The 21949-nt window shown below is 36.5% G+C and overlaps 1 protein-coding gene and 1 pseudogene across 3 annotated transcripts in view; one reads left to right on the forward strand and one right to left on the reverse strand.

The window, feature by feature from the left end:
- The window catches only part of RAB3GAP1 (RAB3 GTPase activating protein catalytic subunit 1), a 112415-nt gene that overhangs the window by 20457 nt on the left and 70009 nt on the right, over positions 1–21949 (reverse strand). For all 3 annotated transcript variants that reach the window (XM_006043348.4, XM_044936041.2, XM_025277120.3), the window contains exons 9-17: positions 19015–19096; positions 14168–14236; positions 12810–12883; positions 10205–10297; positions 9619–9788; positions 6919–7008; positions 5760–5932; positions 4361–4415; positions 3148–3519 (exon numbers count right to left, since the gene is read on the reverse strand). In XM_006043348.4, coding sequence (XP_006043410.2) covers positions 3148–3519; positions 4361–4415; positions 5760–5932; positions 6919–7008; positions 9619–9788; positions 10205–10297; positions 12810–12883; positions 14168–14236; positions 19015–19096 — 1178 coding nt within the window. The remainder of the gene's footprint in view (positions 1–3147; positions 3520–4360; positions 4416–5759; positions 5933–6918; positions 7009–9618; positions 9789–10204; positions 10298–12809; positions 12884–14167; positions 14237–19014; positions 19097–21949) is intronic.
- Positions 603–1413, forward strand: LOC102389796 (annotated as a pseudogene).

The raw sequence follows: 21949 nt of genomic DNA on the forward strand, positions 1-21949 counted from the left end.
AGAAGGAAACACAAGAGTATCTCCAGGACCTCAGGGTAGTTAATTTCTTAATGGGACACAAAAGCAGTATCTACATTAGAAAAACATTGGTAGATCAGACTTTATTAAAATTAAGAATGTCTATTCAACAAAAAGCATCATTAAGAAAGTGAATAAGCAATGCACAGACTAGGAGAAATTGTTACATATATATATATACACACACATACACACACACATATACACATATAACTAAGGACTCAGATTGAAAATATGTGAAGAATTCCTATAAAACAATAAGAAAAAAGACAACTAACTTTTGAAAAATAGGTAAAGGTCTTGAACAGGCACTTCACCAGGAAAATATCCAAATGGGCAATAAATATATGAAAATGTATTCAGTATTATTATTCATCAGAGAAATGAAAACATGAGATAGTACCAAACCACCACCAGAAAGGCAAAAATTAAAATGACTGAAATTATGAAGAGTACTAAGAAGGGAGTGGACATATGTATACCTATGGCTGATTCATGCTGATATATGGCAGAAACTAACACAATATTGTAAAGCAATTATCCTCCAATTAGTGGGCCACCTGGGGTTGGTGAAGGTTCTTAAGATGGCTGGATGGAAACTTGCTCTAAAAGCCACTGACTAGACAGTTTTTGGGGAGATCATCCCCCGAAACCAGAAGGCTGTGGCTAACTCCTTGAAGTCCTGGAATAAGACCCTCACTTCCAGGTTGGCTACTCTGCCTGAGAAGCCACCTGCCATCGACTGGGCTTACTACAAGGCAAACGTGGCAAAAGCCAGATTGATGGATGACTTTGAGAAGAAGTTTAATGCCCTAAAGGTTCCTCTGCTGTGCTTAGTTGCTCAGTCCAGCTCTTTGCAACCCCAAGGATTGTAGCCTGCCAGACTCCTCTGTCCATGGGGATTCTCCAGGCAAGAATACTGGAGTTGCCATGCCCTCCTCCAGGGGAGCTTCCCAACCCAGGGATCGAACTCAGGTCTCCAGCATTGCACATGGACTCTTTACCCACTGAGCCACCAGGGAAGCCCAAGAATACTGGAATGCGTAGCCGATCCCTTTTCCAGGGGATCTTCCTGACTCGGGAATCGAACCAGGGTCACTTGCATCGCAGGCAGATTCTTTACTAGCTGAGATACCAAGGAAGTCCAAAGGCTCCTATATCAGAGGATTAATACACTGCCCAGGTGGATGCTGAAGAAAAGAAGATGTGAAAAGCTGTGCTGAGTTTTTGTCTCTCCCAAAGACCAGGATTTAGGACTATGAGAAAGAGCTGGAGAAGATGAGGAACATAATTCCTTTTGATCAGCTGACCACTAAGGGCTTGAATGAAGTCTCTCCAGAAACCAAATTAAACAAGTACTCCTACTGGCCTCACAAGTCAATTGAGAATTTATAAACTTGAATCTGGGAGAAAGCTCTGGCCCTTGAATTATAAACTGTGTACATTAAAAATAATGATATAGGGAAGTTATATAACATAGTACATATAGATAGATAATGGCTATAATACTGAAGAGCACAAAATACTCATGTTCATCTTCAAAGAAAGTTCTATTGATCATTGCTATTCTAGCATGATGAGAATTTTCTGTATCCTGATATGAGTAGTAGTTAAATGGGTCTCTAAATATGAAAAAACTCAAACTAGTCACTTGAAGTTTGTGCACCTTAGTTATAATTTATAACTCAATAGGTAAGTAAATAGACATGTTTTTAAAACAACTAGGAGAAAACATATACAATGTATATAACAGATTATTTATATTTAAAATATAAAGGACTCATATAAATCAATAAGAATAGAACATCAACTAAAGGAAAAATGGAATGCAACTTATAGGCTGTAAACATACTAAAAAGACACTAAGGTTCATCAAAATCAGAGAAATACCATCTAGAACATTGAGATACCACTTCTGCCCATCATATTGGCAAAAGCTTTTATGACTGGTAATGTCAGTTTTTTATAAAAAATTAAATAAAATATGAATACAAGTAACATGAGCTCAAGAAGTGTACTATATAATTTTGCTACTAAAATCCTATAGTCCCAAGACAGTGGCTGACATATACTAGGTACTCAACACATTATTTATGGAATGAAGGAAGTGTGAAAACAAAGTTGGGGAGATAGTGGTATTCCCTTATTCCTATACTCATCAATGATGGGGTATAAAGTAGGTACAGCCCTTTTGAAGAGGAATTTTATATCTTATATATTTGTTTATATAGAAATTCCATTTCTCCCTTGGAGAAACACTCATATGTGAAACAGATAATACTGAAAAACAAGAATTTATACTGTAGCATGATAATAGCAATAAGCTTCAAATAACATATTATGCATTAAGAGAGGAAGAGTAAAACTATGCCTCTTCCATCCTGTGGAATATTATACAGCAATTAAAGAGATGAAGTAGATCTGTATGTAATGACATGAAGAGATCTTCAAGCTTTTAGGTTAAAAAGCTACATATCAATACACAGATTTTTAAAAATCCACAAAACTGTGTATCATATGCTTATGTATACATACATCAGTGCATAGAAATAGGTATAGAAAACTATAATCCAAACCAATAATAATGGTTATTTATACAGATAAGAACTGGAATTAATGGGTGGTGACTTTCACTTTTTCTAGATTGAGATTTTCACAATAAAATATACTCACTTATTACCTATGCAAAAAAACCCCCAAAAATCCAAAAACCATTGCTCTTCCTTAGGTCTTGAGCTATTGCTATTCCACTTCCTAAGGGTATAAAATGTGTTCAACTATATATTGAACAGATAAGAACTAATTACACAAATCAAGCGTTTTTACTTTTGTTCTTCCCACCAATATTTGTGGATTTTGTTTTTTTTAAACACCCGAAGAACTAACAGGTCACTGTATACATGATGAAGTTCTATCTACTGAAACTTCAAAACATTTCTCAGTTGCACAAATAGTAGACCTAAAAACCCCAATAGTTTATTTAGATTTCAAATCTATAGATCTTTAGACACAGACTGTTTAAAGAAGTGCCTTTATCCAAAGTAATCATCTCCTACTAGGGTAAAGTTATATAAACAACAATAACAACAACAACAACAATACAACTTAAAGAACCAGTCCCCATCCCACCTGGGTCACTGGAATGTAGAGAGGTTCTCCATTATGTAGCAGTGTGAGTTTCCCATGCTGATGGAGTCGTCCTTCTGGCTTTAAACTTGCCATCTCCTTAGGTCCTCCTTTCTTGCCACTCTCTTGTCCATTTCCCTTAAGTTCTTCAGTATCACTTAGGCATTCAAAAAACTCTTCCTCGCTGTCACTCCAAGAATCCCATGATTTTCCCACCTCTCCTTTGTCCTTATCTGTCTCTCTCAAATTATCTGGCCCCAGCTGATCTCCAGATTTTCCAGCATCCCCTGAATACGTATTAGTCACATTATCTGAAGGACTTGTCTTTCTCCCCTCATCACGTGCCTTCTTTCTTTCAATACAACAATTTAACATCTTAAGAAAAGAGAAACAAAATTATTTATTATTATTATATTAGTATTATATATGAATTGTTAGTCAGACATGCATGGGTACCAGCCATATCTTGGACAGAGTTATTCTTCCTTCCCCATCCTGGACACTGGTGATCAGAATATACCCAGAGACCCTTGCTTTTGTGGTCAAGGATCCCTAAGTTACCAGCCTTACTAGGAGAAAGCTAGACAAAAACTGCCAGCACAAGGGCACCAAGACCTAAAAGGTGACTCCAAGTAATAACCCAGGGCTCATTACACTGTGTTTGTAATAAACCAGCATTGCAGTTTTTGCCCGCCCTCTGTGGGTTTTGCTTGGGTGCTTATGGGTAAGCACCTATGCACAAGGATACAAGTTATATAAGCTAAAGCTGTCAATCAACTTGTCAAATAACACAAGACATAGGAAGAGAATTTCTACCACTCTGAAAAACCAACCCTACCCCCACTTCAGGGCAGTTTCTGGTTTCTAGACTGCCCATTCTCATCCTTTCATGACAGCTTATTTTCTCTTTGCTTAACAAAAATGCTGCTGCTTAAAACTGTTCTATATCTCTCGAATGAAGTTTTTCCTTTGCAAGGACAAGGACTGAGGAAATTGCTGTTCCACCAGTGACAGTTACAGTAAAAATTTATCCACTGCCTGAGTATTTTATTTTCAGTCTCCACCCTTTCCCTGGACCTTGGTGTGAATGACAGTGACTTAAGTAACCTACAGCAGCACAATGAAAATAGCCTATAATCTATTATTATATTTAATGTCAGAATAACTTGACCTAACCACTGTCACAAATTATATACTGCCACTGGGATATTTTTACCTGTAGCTTCTGATGCAGTAAACAGCATCTCAGATCTGGAGGTCCACTTGCTAATCTATCAAGTAAAGTGGTAGAAAAAAGCTTATCAGTAGAATTGCTTCAGATATGCATATTTTTATACCACCATATATTTAAACCACATAGATAAGAAAGCAAAACTAGATTTCTACAGATCAGGCAACTTAGATGGAGCAAATAAAATTAAAAGATCAAAATTTATTTTATTCTCCTAGTCCATAATTTACCAACAGCAAGTACAAGAGACAAAACGCAACAGCAAAGTAGTGATACCTCTCAAGCTAACAGAAACTTAAAAAATGTAAAGCCTTGAAATCCACCCTAGGAAGTAGCTAGCATGCAGTTTTTCAAACACTACAAAGGAAGTTATACTATTTATTCAGTTCTCAATCATTATGGTAGATTCTCAATATAAAATCCATTGATCTCCACCTCTCTTTTGCTGAAGGGAGCCTGGATTTCCTCTAATCTAAATGAGGTGGTTCCCAGTAATTAGCCAAGAGAGAATCCAGTTAAGTAGAGGCTGGCAAATGACTTAGTAAACCTTTTTGGATCAGTTACCATTTTGTATTACCAATATCATTAGTCTCCTCCCTTAGTTTGAGTAGGATGGGCAAATGAACAGTAACCTATACAGTATCAACATATATGCTAAACCTTTAAATGAACTGTCAACATAAGCTATATAAAAAAATTATAGGTAATATTTAACACCCAAACTTCTGAACTCTAAAGATGTTTTCCCTCCAACTAAACTACTGTTAACATTTTGTTATATTTATTTCCCATTATTTTTCTATACATATTTCTATATATATTCTTTATATTTTCTAATATTCTCTATCAGCATAGTTGAAAGCACTGTATACATAACACTACAGTCTACTTTTACCACAAATATTGCGATCATCTTCTATGTTAATAGGGATTCTTGGAAAAAAACTCTCCATTATAGAAATACATGATGATTTATTTAACCACTCTTTATTGAAAAAGACCCTGATGCTGGGAAAGATCTAAGGCTAGAGGAGAAGGGGACAACAGAGGATGAGATGGTCAGATGGCATCACCGACCCGATGGACATGAGTCTGAGAAGACTCCGGGAGTTGGTGATGGACAGGGAAGCCTGGCATGCTGCAGTTCATGGGGTCACAAAGAGTCACAGACGACCAAGCGACTGAACTAACTTAATGTCTGATAATTAGATTAACTTTTTCTTCCTATTATAGTGAACACCAATGAACAGAAATCATATCCTAAGTTTCTTACCATTTTCTTGGGGCAGATTTCCCTACAAGAGGAGAATTAATGAGTCAGAAGTCAAATTTTGTGAACAAATAAAAATACTATCTCTTTACAATCGGGAATTGAAATTATTACCCTGGAATCAGAAAGTTGTTTTCCCATCTGAAACGCATTTCAAGAACAAATTCCTGCCAGAGATGTGCCACTCCTTTCAGTCCTCCATGGTAGAAATTGATCATACAAAGACACAAAGCCAACTTGTATGTTAAACTATCAGACGGTGCAGATTTGAACTGATTGTAGAGATTCTAAATTTAACAAAATAGAAACAAAAAAACTTGTTAACAATATATTTACATGTATAATCAGAAACTGTGTAGGCAGAGATTTTAATACCTGAAATTAATCTATCCTAACAGCCAGGCTTTTATCAAATGTCTAAAACATTATTGCCTAAATTTTTCTTAGGCAGCTCCATGTTTTCAAGATCTCTACAAGGATCAAAAAGTGACACTATATTTTAGTGAGGCTAAAGGTACAGCTTTCAGTTTCTTCTGTGAAATCTTTAAGATATACTCTAAATTTCATGTGTTATAAAAATCTTATAATTACAAATGAATACACACTTGCCAAAACCAAAAGCATAAAATCAGAACTGTATAAACTAAAAATGAAAAGCCCTGCTTTTCCCTCTCACTTCATGAAATCACTTTCTAACAGTATTGTTAACAATTTGATATATCTCTACACCAGTCATTTAAACTTCAAAAAGGAAAATATGAAAATTGTACTTCATTTTACACATTACTTCAATTAAAGAATTTTCTACCCTCTGTCTAGTTTTGAAATATAAAGAAGAATCCATTGCAAAACATAAATTTGATGACTTATGAAAAGTTTAAACTGAAGGATAGCCTATAACCATACACAGTATATTTTTTCATTATTTCCAGAAAACTTCTTTTACCCAAAATATGTATCTATGTTAACGTTCTATAGTAGGTCACTGAATGGAGGCCATAATCATCACTCAAGTTTTCCTAAGGTGATTTTTACAATAAAAAGATCCTTATTTCACAACAGAGAAAGTTTTATAGTGAATGCTAGAAAATTATCATGTTTTCCTCATCCAAGTCTTTGTTAAACTGAGGAAGAGCTTAAATGACAGGTATAGAGATATAAAACTGTTTACAGTAGCCATTGTTGTGAAGTAGATTTCATGACTGTTGCTAGAAATATAGCAAAATCCCTAGAAATTCAATGCATTTTAAATATTTAACATTAATTAACTTACATATTCTTCACTCTCTAGTGGAGGATTACTATTGTCTGTTGAAGAAGTCCCATCTAATGGTTTCTCAGAAGCAGCATCAGGGAATAAGAACTTATGGGAAAGAAAGAAAATAATCACATTTTCAATGAAATTTCTTACTTTGCAGACTTTTGTAATTCTTATAACACCATTTGACATTTTAATGCTTATGTTTTTAAAACAATGAGAATGCTCTTACTGTATCAGCCAGTTGGTTCTACACTATCTCAAATATTTTCTATTTTTCTCCAAAAAACAGAGTGACTAGTCAATTTTAAAATCAGATTTTTCTTAAATGTAACCACGAGGTTCTGTGAATTGTTTAGTTCACAGAATGCAAAACCAGAATCTGTATACTATGATTTCAGGCTCATCCAAGGTCATTAAATTTTTTAAAAAGTGTTATTATTAAATAGATAAAATTATAAAAGAAAAATTGGAAATACCTAAACGTTTGTGAGGCTCCATAGAGAAATACAACCCACAGGTTTTCATATATGAAATGCTACAAGTATGACATTAAAGACCCATAATTTTATCTTACGAGATACTTACAGAGTATCTGGTAATATAAAGTGGGAAGCAGACTAAACCTGTAATGACCGATGAATCTTTTCTACATGATTTCTGTTAATACACGTGAGGATTTATGTGAGGGTGAGGGTGCATATGTGAGGGTGTGCAGAGGGGTTAAAAAAAACTGCAGTGCATACAACTGAGCTACATAATTGGAATAAAATCTCTTAAGGATATATCCTTAAGAAGGGGCCTTCTTTACTGAAATTTACTTTCAATCCTTTAATCACTAATCTCCCCAAGTGTTTTGTGGTACCGCTGACTTGTGACTCCTTTGCATACTTTGCCATGTACTACAGAACTGAACAGAACATGTTGAAGAGATTTCTCCAGTGGTCATGTATGGATGTGAGAGTTGGACTGTGAAGAAAGCTGAGCGCTGAAGAATTGATGCTTTTGGACTGTGGTGTTGGAGAAGCCTCTTGCGAGTCCATTGAACTGCAAGGAGATCCAACCAGTCCATCCTAAAGGAGATCAGTCCTGGGTGTTCATTGGAAGGACTGATGCTGAAACTGAAACTCCAATACTTTGGTCACCTCATGCGAAGAGTTGACTCATTGGAAAAGACCTTGATGCTGGGAGGGATTGGGGGCAGGAAGAGAAGGGGATGACAGAAGATGAGATGGCTGGATGGCATCACCGACTCGATGGACATGAGTTTGGGTAAACTCCAGGAGTTGGTGATGGACAAGGAAGCCTGGCGTGCTGTGATTCATGGGGTTGCAAAGAGTTGGACACGACTGAGCAACTGAACTGAACTGAACTGACAGAACATGCTGAAGAGATTTTTCTTCTTAAGGAGAGGAACAACCAAGTGTCAACATCCACTAGTAAGCACATTTATACACAGTATCCTATTTTCATACCACTACGTGAGCTATGTATCAGTGCCCACACCTCTTACAAATAAACGAACTAAAAATCTGGCTAAAAGTCTTGCTCAGATAAACAGCAGGGATAAAATTAACTTCAAGTTTTCAAGTCCTATATTCTTTTCATTGCACTACTCTTAAAGGTTTTTCCCAAGAATGTCTTAATGCACAGGTTGTCAGAAGTAAGATTGTAACTACAATTATAGTAAGAATAGCTATCATTTAGCAAAGTTCTCAGAGAAGGCAATGGCACCCCACTCCAGTACTTTTGCCTGGAAAATCCCATGGACAGAGGAGCCTGATAGGCTGTAGTCCATGGGGTCGCTAGAGTCAGACACGACTGAGCGACTTCACTTTATTTTTTCACTTTCATGCATTGGAGAAGGAAATGGCAACCCAGTGTTCTTGCCTGGAGAATCCCAGGGATGGGGAAGCCTGGTGGGCTGCCGTCTCTGGGGTCGCACAGAGTCGGACATGACTGAAGTGACTTAGCAGCAGCAGCAGCAGCAAAGTTCTATTAAATACCAGTGTAACAGAAGGTCCTTTAATCCGTCCAACAACCTCACAGGCTTTTATTAGATTCACTTCAGATGAAGAAACTGAACTTAAATGGCTTGTTCAAAGTCAAACAACAAATCAAGATTAACCCTGGTGTGTATGGTTCCTGGGCTGGACCTGTTCCACCAACCTATACCTAGGAGACACCCTAGCCCCTTCTAGTACTTGCTATAAAGTTTTCAAGAATACCATTTTGATCATGTCAACCTCCTGCTTAAAATGGCATTAAACTAAAGTCCCATGCTTCAGCAAGCACTTCACCAGCTACTCTCCAGTCTCATCCCTGACCCGCCTCTGGGAAGTGCCCTGCAATCTACCAGATTATCCAATATGCTCTCTCAGGCCTCTGCAATTCATCCACTTCTAAACCTTCATCCATTTATGACTAGCTCAATTGTCCCCTCTTTATGAAGCTCTCACTGATTCCCACTGCTCAGACAGACAGATGCACCCCTCTGCTGTGTTCTCACAGGCCCTTTGCCAGAATTCTTACATGTAACATGGTACTGTAATTACGTTCATTTTTCTTATTCCCACTACACCAGTGGCAACTCTGAATGTGGAGACTGTGTTTTACTCGTTTTATATCCCCATCCAGTACCTGCCACACAGATGGGACTGCATAGATAATAAATGAGTGCACATACAGACACATAAAAACATTACATTTAGTTACCAAGAGAATAGTATTGAGGACATCATTATTCAGTGGTGATTCTTCTACACCTCTGTGTTTCCGTATTTTCTTCTTTGCAGTGTGCACCATGTTAGAGACTGATAATTTATGAATTGGAACCGGTGCAGGCTCTGTCAACTTTGACAAAGCATGAGTTATATCAGCAATTTCTATAAAAAGAATAGAAATGAATACATATTACATCACCAACCCTAGCAGGTTAAAGTGATGAATAAACTGATGACTGTACAGAATACTTCAGTCACTCTTTTCATCAGTGACTTTTCATTAATACACGTTCAACTTTATATGAATGCATGATTAACAAAGGTGTAACAATTTCTGCCCAGGAACTTCAAAAATAAACCTCTAAAACTGTTTTTAAAAATATCTTACATTTTCTTATTAATCACACAATGTTTTAAGCTCAGGGTATAGCCAAGAGAAAATGGGAGCTGTTTAGTTCATCAAAACTTGATTCCCTAATATAACCCGAATGAGAAAAATAGATGACAAGTTGCTGGAAAATGTGTGAAAGAGTTAGACATTTGAAAAGAACTTTAAAAAAGAGAAAAAGGTAAGTCACCTCTCCCTTCTTCCTCAAATGTGGATCGTCCAAGAATCTCATCAGTTGACTCCTTTCGACGGCAAATTTTAAAAAATTCAGTGACAAAATCACCTACACAGAAAAAATGTTACTTATTTTTGAAATGTAACTGAAAGAAGTCAGTCCTATAAATAAAGATACATGTCTTCTCACAAAAGCTATTAACTAACATACTGCTTCCCTGGTGGCTCAGATGGTAGAGTCTGTGGTGCGGGAGACCTGAGTTCAACCCCTGGGTCAGGAAGATCTCCTGGAGAAGGAAATGGCAACCCACTCCAGTATTCTTGCCTGGAAAATCCCATGGATGGAGGAGCCTAGCAGGGTGTAGTCCATAGGGTCGCAAAGAGTCAGACATGACTGAGCGACTTCACTTTCACTTTCAACATATGGCAGAAAAAAAAACATTCAAGGGAACTCTACTCAGTGCTCTCTGCACTGATCTAAGTAGGAAAGAAATTTTAAAAAGAAGAGATATATGTATACATGTAACTGATTCACTGTGCTGTACAACAGAAACACATTATAAAGCAACTATATTCTCTTAGAAATTTAAAAAAAAATTGAACTCTTGCATGATCTACCTGCCCTTCCAGTCAAGAGGTTAACATCTGAGCAGGCCCATGAGATTAGTCTTGACCCAGTATAAAAAAAATGAGACACTTGCCACTCTTGTTGCAATTCTGGTCATAAAAATGCATCAAGTTTGACATAAAAAAAAAAAAGAAAGAAAAGGAACCATTCAGTTTCTCCAAGCAATGCAAAAAATTAATCCCATTTCAAAGGTAGCCTTGCTTTTACCTTCCCTCTATGTCCCAGGATATTAAAAGTTTCTTCTTATAATTCCCTCTAGAATGAAAGGAAAAATAATTGGACATAGTAATATTATTACTATTGGCCTGAATAAGATAAATAGTATCTCTTCTCATGAAGTTGGTGGATCTAGGATTTAAAACAAGGTCTATCCAACTCTAAAACATGTCGTATCAACCCTCTACCTACCTCCCAATGTTCTTATTGTTTTAGTCACCAAGGTGTGTCTGACTCTCTGCAACCTCCTAGAAAGCCTGCCAGGCTCCTCTGTCCACGGAATTTCTTAGGCACAAATACTGGTGGGTAGCCATTTATTCTCCAGGGTATCTTCCCAACCCAGGGATCAAACTCACGTCTTCCACGTCTCCTGTATTGGCTGGCAGATTCTTTACCACTGAGCCACCAGGGAAGCCTCACTACTTTCCTATACCTTAAGACAAAGATGGCAGGAATTTTACCTTATATACGTAAATGCTAATTAGCATTTAATGAATAACATGATGAATGACACAGAGCTCAGGAAAAAAAGCTTTATGGAAATGCCCCAATACTGTCATCAATAAATATTTAGTAATAACTCCATCAGCTGAATGGCAATGTATCACATTGTATGAAATAAATGTGGCATGGATAAACACAGAAATGTAAAAAATAATTTTCACATCCACTAAATATAAGACAGAAAGACTGGGAAGAGGAGATGGGTTCAGAAGACTTCATGAAAGAGACATTATCTACAAAAGCAGGAAGAGAAAGATAATTCTAGATATTGGATATAATAATAATAATTATGACCTGAAGAGCAAATGATAGTTTTTAAAGTATTTCTATAATGTTATAACATTTCTATAATGTTACAGAAATGCTCTATATGTTCTAAATGTTCTAGAAATACATTTCTATAATGTTATATCAGGGTTTCCCTGATAGCTCAGTTGGTAAAGAATCTGCCTGCAATGCAGGAGACCCCGGTTTGATTCCTGGGTCAGGAAGGTCTGCTGGAGAAGGGATAGGCTACCCATTCCAGTATTCTTGGGTTTCCCTTGTGGCTCAGCTGGTAAAGAATCTGCTTGCAATGCAGGAGACCTGGGTTCGATCCCTGGTTTGGGAAGATTCCCTGAAGAACGGAAAGGCTACCCACTCCAGTATTGGCCCGGTGAATTTGATGGACTGTGTAGTCCATGGGGTTGCAAAGAGTTGGATACGACTGAATGACTTTCACTTTTACATATTGTTATTTCATTTCAAATATCCCTATGACATGTACAAGATTATTTACACCTCTTTTCCTCTATCAGAAAATATATCTGCAGATACAGTACAGAGCCCTACAGAAAGGCTCTAATAAGACCATCAAATTCAGTGTTCATCCTATTATATACTGCAAGCGTAGAGGGATGACAAAAGACAAAAAGGGTTCCACTAACCAGAATGGAAGAAGCAGAGTATGCCACAGAAGGAAAAAAAGAAGTAACATAAAGTGTTAGGAAAATAAAACTCAGATCCTGGGAAAACATGAGAGAATTTTGAGGTGTAGACTGGTTAAAACTGAATGACAAAAAGTCTGCTATTATTATTTAAGAATAACCAGAAGGAGTCACTGCTGTTGACAAAGATTAATTTTTAATGATGTTAACTGAGAAGGTCACAATGTAAAAAACTTAAAAAAAATTTTCAGATAGGTGAAATAAAGTATAAAGAATACATCCAGTGTTCCTGATCTGGAGAAGAGACAAATACGTGGTATTTCAGGAAAGGAACATAAGTATCTTACCTAGTAAACACTGAGGATTATCAGCTTTTCGAACTCTAACAGACCAATGGGGAGCCTGCATAGGATCCAAATCACTAAAATGCAAAATGATAAACACAAGATCCTATTTATAGCAATCTGCAAGGTTCATAAATTTACCAAAATGCAGTTTTAATGAAAATATTATATAGAAGGACAAGCAATCCATTTCGCCTCCCTTAAACTTACTGCTATTCACATGCAGAAGACCATTTAGATGAGTTTTTAAAAATAAAACCCTAAGACAAAATTCTTAGACAAAAAAGTACAAAAGGAAAAACCAAAATCAGAACAAACTAATCAAAAAGCATAAAAATGATTCTGATCAGGTAACATACAATGATAACCTAATGAGAATATTTTAGGAATAAATTAAACAAAATGAGAAACGAGAAACAAGCAAAAATGTACAATAATCCTAATCTGTTTTTATTATACTATTTATTAATAAAAAAGAAAACTGTAAAAATTTCCACAAGATCAAGTGCCCCATTTTCTCAGTTAAACCGATTATGCTGCATTCGCTTAATGGGATATTATGCAGTACTTTACAAACTGACAACACAGATCTACATCTATTCAATGAATAACTGTATTATATGAATAAAGTAAATTAATATATAAACTTATACTTTAAATAGAAATACCCTTAAATGTTAACTGCTAATTTTTTAAGTAATAGAATTGTAGGTAATCTTTCTTCTTTATACCCATCTAAATTATCTGATTTTAAAAGCTTGTGTTACTTTTACCATCAGAAAATAGAACACTTTTAACTATTAAAAAAAAAAAAAAAAAAAAAAAACCTGTCCTATTTCTCACAGTTTTGCATCAAGCATGAGAAGATACCAAAATTACATTCCTCTTTCCTCACATTCTTCTGGGATAGGGCTCACTGCAATTTTCAATTTTTTCCTGTGCAATTTTTCCATTGCACAGGAGTATATATGGATGTTTTGCTATTTATGGCATTTAACAATCAAATGTTCTTCCCACATTTTTTAATGACCATCATCTCTTCAAAGTCCTTTATCAAATGTTCTTACCAGCTACAAAAAGTCCAAAAGAATTATGCACTGACTCCCAAACTAACTAGAGACATCTTCGTTAAGCCCAAGTAAGATGCAGACTGCTCATTACCCTGGAACTAAGGATCCCGTCTCCAAAGTCCACAGCTCAAAACACATTTCTAATATACATCAGTCAGTCTAAAAACTGATCTTTAAAAACAAAAGCAAACAACCATATCAGAAATTGATTCAAAGAAAAACTGCTAACCCACTGGGCAGTTAGTCTTTTGAAATCTGTGACTCTTAATGTACTATTTTTAACATACTTACGAATAAACATCATTATCCACAACGATACCTTCAGTCAGGTGGGGCCATGTAGTTGCTAAATGGAGTTCACTGAAACAAAACATACAATATATCTGTAAGCTTTAATAATGTATATATACCTGATTCAACAATTCTACTTCTAGAATTGTGTCCTTAGTAAATAACCGGAAATATGCCCAAAAAAGTATGCTAAAAATGGTCATGATTTGTAATATAATAAAACTGGAAGCACCTGGTTTAGCAAATGGTGGCACATTTATATTAATGTCTGCAAGAAAAAACCATGCTATACATAATAACCAGAAAGTATAAGTAAACCAAATGTTTGTCAGTTGATGAGTTAAGTAAAACGTAGCACTATTCCATAGGACAGCATATTATATGGCCACAAAAAGCAATGATACTCTGATTCATGCTACAATGTGGATGAACCTCTAAAAGATGCTAAGTGAAAACAGCCAGATACAAAAGGTCTCATATGGTATAATCCAAGCCATATGAAATGTCCAGAAAAGGCAAATCCATATAGGCAAAAAGTACATTAATATCAGTCTAGACCCAGAGGCCCTAGGGAGACTGGGATGGCGGGGGCAGGGGGAGGGGTGGAGGTAGTGATAGTTAAGAGGTGAGGGGTTTCTTTTTGGGGTAATGACAATGTTGTGGAATTAGATACTAACGGTTGCACAACTCTGAACTCTAAAAACACTAAATTGTATACTTCAAAATTGTGACTTTTATGGTACATAAGTTATATCTCCATTTTGAAAATATCATTTTTATAGTTCAGGGATTGGCATACTTTGTCTATAAAGGACCCTCTGGGAAGTATTTTGTGCTTCTTATGGGCCATGTATCAATAGTTTGCTATATTCTTGTTTTCTTCTTTTAAAACCCTCAACAATGTAAAACCACTTTTAGTCCCTTGTTGTTTAGTCACTGAGTCTTGTCTCTTTGCGACCCCATGGACTGTAGCCTGCCAGGCTCCTCTGTCCACGGGATTTCCCAGGCAAGAAAACTGGAGTAGGTTGCCATTCCCTTCTCCAAGGGATGTTCCCAAGCCAGGGATCTGAGGTAATAATAATAATAAAGTACATAATAAATGCCATGTGCTTGAATCATCCTGAAACCATCTCCCACCCTGGTCTTCCATGAAAGCCATTTCTGGTGCCAGGAAGGTTGGGGACAGCTGCTCTCTAAGACTCTCGGGGTCCATCATCTGGAGGCACTGGTGCAGCTTGACCTTGAGGTTGACCGTCACCAGTCTTCCTGATGAAGGAGATCTGGGAGGGGAAGTCTCACTGTCTCATGAGGTTGGAGAGCATGATTTCCACTATAATTTTCTTGCATTGAGACTTCACCCCCTGAGCCTTTGGTGTGCTTGGGGTGGCTTTCCCTGGTGGAGACCCATGAAGGGTAGATTGGCTAAGAGGCATCAAATTCTGAGCAGATCTGCTGGAAGCCTGGTGCAGGCTCTGCTGGAGGCTGAGCGGATGCCTAAGCTCCATTACATCAGAAGGGGTGCATCTTGAGAAGGGCATGGGGTGAACAAGACCTAGCCCTGTGAAGACCATCCACAGTGCATACAGATTCCGGGCACATTCATAGGCTAACTGTGGGGACATCTTTTGGGCTGCAGTTTCACCATCCAGAGTTCAGCCCGTTAAACTATGGTAATTTAGCTCATTATATATATAAAAACAGGCCACTGGTCAGATTTGGTCCACAGGTCATAGTTTGCTGACCTCTTTTTATAGATGAAAATTAAATTTCAGAAACTTTTCATGTAAAATTATAAAATAACAAGCCACAAAAAATGTATGATGACATATATTTATAAAATAAAAATACTGTGCAAAAAAAAGTTACCATAGCAGGCCTAACACTGAGAAAGGATTACTTGCAAGGCTAGTCCCTGGTTTGGCATCTGGGAACTTGAATTTCAGGAGGGTTCCCATCATTCCCTGTGCCTAAATTACCTGTGCCAAAAACATGGTTGATGGAAATATCTGGTTTCCTTCTGGTGCATGGTAGCCAGAGGGTGCCTACATGACCAGTCTCTGATTAAAACTTCTAAGTGCTGAGCCTCTAGTGAGCTTCCCTGGTAGACAGCTTTTCACACATACTGTCACAATTCATTGCTGGGGGAATTGAATGTGTCCTGTGTGACTACATGGGAAGATGAAGTTTGTCCTTCATCTGCTCTGGACCTCACCCCATATGCCTTCTCCCTTTGCTGATTTTTGCACCATATCCTTTTGCTTAGTAAATAAGCATGAGCACAGCTATACATTGAGTCCTACAAGTTCTCCTAGCAAATCAGCTTGAGGGTGGTGTTGGGGGATCTGCTGCATATATACATATAAACATGTATATATACACACCTAATTCATATATATGAAAAATGGCTAGAAGCACATATAGCAAGCTGTGGTCAGTGAGCACCTATGAGTAGGTGATTATAAATTTAGTGATTTTTTTTTTCCCTCCTGTCTAGATTCTGATCTCACTTGTTATGTTCAGAGAATATAGAAGTCAAAAGGGTCAATTACTTCATTTCTCCACTCTTCAGTGATGCTTGACTAACCGGCAACTCTAGTCTGAGAATCTAAATCTGTAAGCACAGTTAGGAATTCACAGTGGGCCAGCACTCCACAACAATGCAGTGTAACCTGGGTTATGAACCAGACAACTAGGCAGGCTTGGCTCAAGGCTATTTTCTGAGCCTGGTTCTACAATGGTCCCAATTAAACATTTGAGTTACTAAGTATCTATCCAAAAAACTGATTTTTTGCTTGAATTAGAGTTGACTATTAAACAGTTTGCAACTAGACAATCTGACTACTAAACATAGGGTTTTTGCCCATTTTTACATTTTCTCTGCACTGAACATGAATTTATTATTCATAATAAAACTAATTAAGGTAAAAAATGACTGCAAATAATATGTGATATCATATAGTTTAAATGATTAGAATGATTTGAAATTTAAAACTATCCACTACTGAATTTTTTAAAGTATGAACCTCAAATTCAATTCCTAAGCTTTTATGATTAAGTCCTCTCCTCTCCCTCTAACTATAGAAAAATTTCTTTGACAATGAGACAAGATACTGAAAAAGGCTCTTCATTTCCTCTTTCACTATTAAAGATGAGTTTTCAAAAGCACTGTGCCCACAATATTTGCTAATCACTGATTTAAATGGTGTGCCACATGCACCATCTTACCCTCAACTTATTTCTGTCTCCTTCAGTTACTTGTTCCTTTGCTGACTGACTCATCACGATATAGATGTGGAAGAAATATTTAACAATTAAAACCTCCACATTTCTATCAGGTCAGTTTATTGCTCTCCCCCTAAAATCTTCTCTAAGTAAAATTCAAATAAATGACCCCACTGGAAGCCACAATTCCATCTGTATCCACTCCCACACCGTTTCTTGCTTGCTCACTACATTCTAGCCATGATAGCCACCTTTTGTTTCCTTCCGTAGACTTTCCAAGCTGTTTCCTGCATCAGGGTGCTTTGCACAGGCTCTTCCCTGCACCTGGAACAGTCGTTCTCTGATTCTCTGCTTGGCTAAATTCTTCCCTAATTGAGACTCAGAGTAAATACCCTTTCCTTTGAGAAGACTTTACTGATGGCATACAACTCTAAACTAGTCACTCATTTTACTGTCAATACTTCCTATACTCTTCCTTCAAATTATTCCATAATTTATAATTCTAAGTTTACTTAGGTGATTAGTTCATCTATTTTATTTAATTAGACTACAAAAGCCGAGAAAGCAGAATCTGTCAGTTTTACTTACTTCAAGATCTTCCTCTTAGCACAGTGTCTGGCACATATAATAAATATCAATTTTAAAAGATACCCACTTTACCGTCCACCTTAAGTGATTTTAAGTGAAAAGTATTATTATTTCTACATTTAAGTGAGAGTATCAAAGAAGGCAAAAGGAGAAGAGGATAGCCGAGGATGAGATGGTTAGATAGCATCACTGACTTAATGGACATGATGAATTTGAGCAAACTCCGGGACATGGTGAAGAACAGGGAAGCCTGGCATGCTGCAGTCAATGAGGTCGCTGAGTAGGACACAATTTAGCAACTGAACGACAAAATGTGAATATATATATTTTAAAATAACCAAATAGTTTAACAAATGAGATAGCTTTTATATCAGCACTGTTTATATTTTCCAAATATTTTGCTAGCAGTGATGAAGTTTTCTAACCGCTACATTTTCTTGTGAAACGGCTGTTTTTATTCTTTTTTTTTTTAAGTTCAGTAGTTCTTCTAGAAAAGCAATTGGGTAACCTATAAGGTCACCTTTGTGTCTCTTATTTACGTCTTAATTTTAAAAAAGTGGCCAGGAAAAATGCAAAAAATTGTTAACTCTGGGTGATGGACACATGAAAATTTGTGTTATATGACAATGTCTGTGCTTTTCAATATTTAAAATGTTTCCCCAAAGTAGGTCAAGAATCACTTCTATAAGGAAGTGATTCCTTATACATTAAGTGTATTAATATACACTTAATTACCTTAATGTATTAATGTAATTATTGTATATTACATTATATTATACATTACATTACATTAATGTATTCTATTAATATACACTTAATACATTAAGTGTATTATATATGTTTTATATATTACTTTAAACCTTTTACTTCTGAAGTTACAGATGAAAAAAAAAAGATGGACAGATTATTACATGTAGGTCTCTATTTCCAGTACTACATTCATTCCAGGAGGCTGCAGTATTATAAAACACAGTAAAATCAACATCAAATAGAATTTTAAAAGTCCCATAATTCAAACGATATAACGAAAGTCACACCTAATGGGATCTTCACAGGCACCAAATGGTAACTTGCCGAATTCCAGGCCTCCCACTTCTCCTCCTACGAGGGCATCTATATCTAAAGAAGAAAAAAAATGTCCACAAGTTAGCCAAAAGTGGAGAAATAAGAATTTAAATTTAATTATGTCAACCTTTTGAAAGATTATAGATTTAAAACTATCTACATTAAGACACAGCAAGTTAGAGAGCAAGCTGTCAGATATTAGACTTCCTCCAAGAATGTTAGAGTGAAAAAAAACGGAAAGTTATAGTAAAAGGCTACATTTAATTCCTGTTTGTAAAGTGCTGTATTCAAGCATGCATTCTAAATTTTACCCTTCTGAAACAGTCCTTAAATACTATTCAAGAGAATATTATTCTTGTAAATTTTAAAAATTTTCTAAGTATGTGATTCATGTTATCTAAAAGAACAATTAAATAAGCATTAAAAAATTTAATCATCAACCTACATTCATCAGTTTTGCTGTTAATAATTTCAGAATAGCCCAAATTAGTCATCATTAATAAGACTTTATTTAAGCTGACAGTATATGGAAATATCTGAAGCACAGAAAATAATTTCCATTCCCTTATGAATGGTATCTGAGATTAGAGGAAAATTTAGAAGGTAAATCACCACTTAGTTTCATCCCTCTGAAGAATAAACACTTCTAAAAGACATCAAAAAGATTTGTCTTCAAAGTAATACAAATGGTTGTTTTTAATTATTCACACAACACTGTGAATTACTAAAGTCTACTGTTGAGTTATGAACATTTACAGATTCACTAAAATCATGTTCGACAAATACCCACACCCTAACTAAATTATTAAAATTAGCATTAAATATGGTTCAATTACTTGAGTCAGTAAATTTTCTCAAATCAATTCATTGCATTTTTCCAACTAAAGAATGCTTACAACAGAGATCAAAATAACTAGTTTTATTATAAAATGTGAATTAAAGAACTTCAAAATTTATAAAAAGGACATGTTTAAAATCAGTGAGCTAGGGCTTCCATGCTGGCTTAGTGGTAAAGAATCCACCTACTAATGTGCAGGAGGCACTGGTTTGATCCCTGATCTGGGAAGATCCCACGTGCCACAGAGCAATTAAGCCTGTGCGCCACAAGAGAAGGCATCACAAGTAGAAAGTAGCCCCGCCTCATCACAACTAGAGAAAAATCAGAGCAGCAACCAAGATCCAGCACAGTCAAAAATAATTTTTTTTAAAACTTAGCAAGCTAAAAATTATTGCTGGACTGTAACTGTATAAAATTTTAATTAAATTAAAAGGTGAAAAGCAACATTGTAGAATCAAAGGATGATGCGACTTGGAGTTTGACCAGGATTTAAATGTGAACTTTAGCACTTGGACTCTTGAGAGTCCCTTGGACTGCAAGGAGATCCATCCAGTCCATTCTGAAGGAGATCAGCCCTGCGATTTCTTTGGAAGGAATGATGCTAAAGCTGAAACTCCAGTACTTTGCCACCTCATGTGAAGAGTTGACTCATTGGAAAAGACTCTGATGCTGGGAGGGATTGGGGGCAGGAGGAGAAGGGGACGACAGAGGATGAGATGGCTGGATGGCATCACTGACTCGATGGACGTGAGTCTGGCTGAACTCCGGGAGCTGGTGATGGACAGGGAGGCCTGGCGTGCTGCGATTCATGGGGTCGCAAAGAGTCAGACACGACTGAGCGACTGAACTGAACTGAACTGACCATGTCACCTTGAGTCAGTTACTTTTGTTTTCTAAGAAAAATAATACTTGTCTCATCAAGTGAAGTGAAGTGAAGTGAAGTGAAGTGAAACTCACTCAGTCGTGTCTGACTCTTTGCAACCTCATGGACTTATAGTCCATGGAATTCTCCAGGCCAGAATACTGGAGTGGGTAGCCTTTCTCTTCTCCAGGGGATCTTCCCAACCCAGGGATCGAACCCAGGTCTCCCACATTGCAGGTGGATTCTTTACCAGCTGAGCCACAAGGAAAGCCTAAGAATACTGGAGTGGGTAACCTATCCCTTCTCCAGTGATCTTCCCGACCCAGGAATCGAACTGGGGTCTCCTGCATTGCAGGTGGATTCTTTACCAACTGAGCTATGAGGGAAGCCCCACTTGTCTCATAAGTAAATGAGAATTACATGAAACAGTACATAAAATGCACAATGTCTAGCCCATATTACATGTTCAGTCTCTTCCCCTTAAAAGGGAAAATACTAAAAATTTATGTGACTTTCAATCCACTGAGGAAGAAGTTAATATTTTGATACTCATTTTTAAAAACTTGCAATAGAACATTAACAAAGGCCTTATTGGCAATCAGAATTATAATGTTAAGATTCTGATTCCTGGACTTCTTAGGTCATCAACAGACCATACTATCTGGGGTTATCATTAAAGTCTGACTATTCTATTAATAGTTGTCATTCAAAGGAATGACTTTTGAAAAAAGGAAGGTTGGAACTGAAACTTCAAAACTAGAAGCCAACTATAAACTGGGTACTGTTTAAGAACTAAAATTACCAAAACAAATATTTGAGTCTTCTAACATAAATCTCAGTTTAAGCTTTAATTTCCCTCTGCTATAGTTTAGATGCAGTTCTCTTATCGGACATTAAAAATTTCAAACTATTCAGTGGTATATAAAATAGTAGTAGTACATGTAACCACCAAAAGCTAAATGTACTACATTAATTTTAGAATCATCCTAAAACCATCAATTTACTATTTTAAATCTTATAAAAACAAACCAACCACTTGGAACAAAAATAAACAGTAAAGAATATTATTTTATTATAATGTAATTCTCTCTGAGGGGGGTAGAGTAAAAAATGTTTTCAGGCTAATAAAATCCTTCTATAAGTTGATACTAAATTTCTCACTAGATATACTTGAATATAATTACACTCATATGTGATAGAAAACATC

This window comes from Bubalus bubalis, chromosome 2, assembly GCF_019923935.1.
Source record: "Bubalus bubalis isolate 160015118507 breed Murrah chromosome 2, NDDB_SH_1, whole genome shotgun sequence".
Classification (NCBI taxonomy): domain Eukaryota; kingdom Metazoa; phylum Chordata; class Mammalia; order Artiodactyla; family Bovidae; genus Bubalus; species Bubalus bubalis.